Source organism: Helianthus annuus, chromosome 17 (assembly GCF_002127325.2).
Source record: "Helianthus annuus cultivar XRQ/B chromosome 17, HanXRQr2.0-SUNRISE, whole genome shotgun sequence".
NCBI lineage: Eukaryota > Viridiplantae > Streptophyta > Magnoliopsida > Asterales > Asteraceae > Helianthus > Helianthus annuus.
The window spans coordinates 32,377,088-32,379,796 of record NC_035449.2 but is presented as its reverse complement, the minus strand read 5'-3'; the positions used below and the strand labels follow the sequence as shown (position 1 = coordinate 32,379,796).

At 40.3% G+C, this 2,709-nt stretch overlaps 1 protein-coding gene across 1 annotated transcript; it reads left to right on the top strand.

Moving 5' to 3' along the window:
* The first annotated feature begins 726 nt into the window (after positions 1-726).
* LOC110921179 (polyadenylate-binding protein 2) lies at positions 727-2,142 on the top strand. Its single transcript, XM_022165458.2, has 3 exons — positions 727-880; positions 1,466-1,584; positions 1,663-2,142. The coding sequence occupies exons 1-3, from the start codon at positions 727-729 to the stop codon at positions 2,086-2,088; spliced, it is 699 nt and encodes a 232-aa protein (XP_022021150.2). The 3' UTR covers positions 2,089-2,142.
* The last annotated feature ends 567 nt before the right edge of the window (positions 2,143-2,709 follow it).

Genomic DNA, 2,709 nt, shown 5'->3' with positions numbered 1-2,709 from the left:
AATAGTTTGACTTTGGTCAAACAGACATTGGTCAAACAGTGTTTTAACTTTGATCAAACAGACTTTTGAACTACTAAGAATCATATTTTTGCAAACAGTTGTTTGACTTTGGTCAAACAAACTTTTTTTTCAAACAGTGGATTGACTTTGGTCAAAGAGTGGTCAAACCACGTTACAAGAGTCAAGCCAGGATGAAGTCGAGCTCAGGTTCAAAGGTTAAACTAAGTCATCTTGACTGGTATGTTTCCTGAAGTTAGATTCTCTGTTCTTTTTTTTATTATATTCAGAAGATGTTTTAGGTGCTGTTTGTTTTTTAGTCAGAAGCACTTCTGGTCACTTATGTCTGCGTCGCGCAGACACGCGCAGACCTTTGGGTCCTGCAGCTTGTTTGTTTTCCAGAAGCACTTCTCACCTTTTACCTCTTCCCCACCTCTTCCTCACGCAGACATGAGACCATCTCTTCTCACATTTCAAAACACAGACACCACCTCCACCACCACATCTTCGCCACCACCTCCACCACCACATCTCCGCCACCACCTCCAACACCACATCTCCGTCACCGGAACCATGTCGTCGCCGGAGTTTGAGTTCCCAATCGTCCCTTCTTGTACTCCAGATGGTGTAGCATAGAGATTGGTTCCCGAATTTGGTGGAATCGGCACATTTGGGCGTTGAATTTACAATTGCGGCTGGTTAATTGAGTCAATTAGGGGAGCAATATGAATGGAATCAGACGTATCTGGAGGACGGTCAGGAGGAAGTGGGGGAATATTTGGAGGGAATGAAGATTTCTCAGATGTGGGGGTGGAGGTGGGATGGGTGTGCGGCCGGAACATCACCGGACTCCGGTTACCGGAGAATCTGACCGAGAAGATGTGTGCGGCTGCAGTTTGAAGGCGGTGGTGGTGGTTGTGGTGGTGGTAGATGAAGGCAGAGAGAGAGAGGAGTGTGTTGTGTGTGTTGTGACTTGTGAAGTGGTTTTTGTAGAAGTAAAAAAAACAAACCCTCTTCTCCTTGCAGACTGTAGACCTTTGGTCCACCTCTTCTCCTGCAGATGTGGTCCGCAGACTGCAGACCTTTTGCATCTGAAAAAACAAATACCACCTTAGTTACTTCTATTTTTTATGAATCTGGCGTTTTGATGATTCAAGATTTGAAATTGATTTCGGATTGATTTGGATTTGAGTTTCTTCAATTAGCATGGAGAAGAACAAATGGAGAAATTTGGGATTCATCTGCTAGCGCTGGCTCATGTTTACTTGGTTCCACATCTACTAGGTCTTTTTAGCGATACTATATTGATTTTGGTTATCATCACTGTGGTTAAATGATTGTGTTTTATTAATCTTTTAAACTATATTTTTGTAAAATGTTAGTTACTAATTTGTTAAAATTGGTAGTAACGCCTATGTGCAAACAGATGAAACATAATTTGTTACTTCTTTTGTTATGCTAATGACAGCTGCAAGAGCTATTGAGGTGCTGAACTTCACGCTTGTTAATGGGAAGTCAATCAGGATTATGTATTCTAATCGCGATCCCAATGTGCACAAAAGTGGTTCTGGAAATTTATTTATCAAGGTACCTAAACATTAGTATTCATCTTAGTATGTTGTAAATTGCATTTGTATTATTTACTAATTAACCGTAATGATACAGACGTTGGACAAGGCAATTGACCAAAAGGCGCTACACGATACCTTTTCCACATTCGGGAATATTCTCTCTTGTAAGATAGCTACCGATTCAACCGGTCAGTCAAAAGGCTACGGGTTTGTGCAGTACGACAGTGAAGAATCTGCACAACAAGCTATCGAGAAACTCAACGGCATGCTTCTGAACGACAAACAAGTATACGTGGGTCCCTTCTTGCACAAACAAGAAAGAGAACAGGCTGTTAACAAGACCAAATTCACTAACGTCTTTGTTAAAAACCTTTCTGAATCAACAACTGATGACGATTTAACCAAGGCGTTTAGTGAATATGGAACAATCACGAGTGCTGTTGTGATGAAGGATGCAGATGGGAAGTCGAAAGGTTTTGGTTTCGTTAACTTTGAGAATGCTGATGCTGCAAAGCGGTAGAGGGTCTTAACGGGCAGAAGTTTGATGAGAAAGAATGGTATGTTGGAAAAGTGCAAAAAAAGACTGAAAGGGAATAGGAGCTCAAACAAAAGTTTGAGCAAAACATGAAAGAAGCGGTAGACAAACCACAGGGGCTTAACCTGTATATTAAAAATTTAGATGATACTGTATCCGATGAAAATCTCAGGGAACTGTTTGCACCTTTTGGTACTAGAACTTCTTGCAAGTTGATCGTGTGATTGATTTATTTGCGCCATTGAAAATGGAAGAGACACTTCATGGAACTCTTCACACTATGATCTATGAGGTTGATAAGATTAATGGTTATGGTGGCCAAACTGCAAGGTCTGTATTTAAAAGAAGTTGTAAAATGTTGTTGATAAATGCTAGAAAGATGCATCATTTTATGGTTTATGTTTGCTGAATTGTAGATGGTGATATTAGAATCGCATATCAGAACTCCTCAGATGGGCTTATATGCTCTCTCTAGGGCTTTGTCGCAGAGAGGTGTTTCAAAAAAGATCCAGGTACTCTTTTAACTCCTTAGTATATGGTAAACGCATCATACTTCCATCAAATCTTTGTATAACGTATATGTGTATATATTGTGGAATATATCAG

Coding starts and splice junctions, on each gene's coding strand:
- LOC110921179 (XM_022165458.2), top strand. CDS start 727: ATGGAATCAGACGTATCTGGAGGACGGTCAGGAGGAAGTGGGGGAATA. Junction 881..1,465: donor GAATCTGACCGAGAAGATGT/GTGCGGCTGCAG, acceptor TGCTAATGACAG/CTGCAAGAGCTATTGAGGTG. Junction 1,585..1,662: donor CTGGAAATTTATTTATCAAG/GTACCTAAACAT, acceptor GTAATGATACAG/ACGTTGGACAAGGCAATTGA.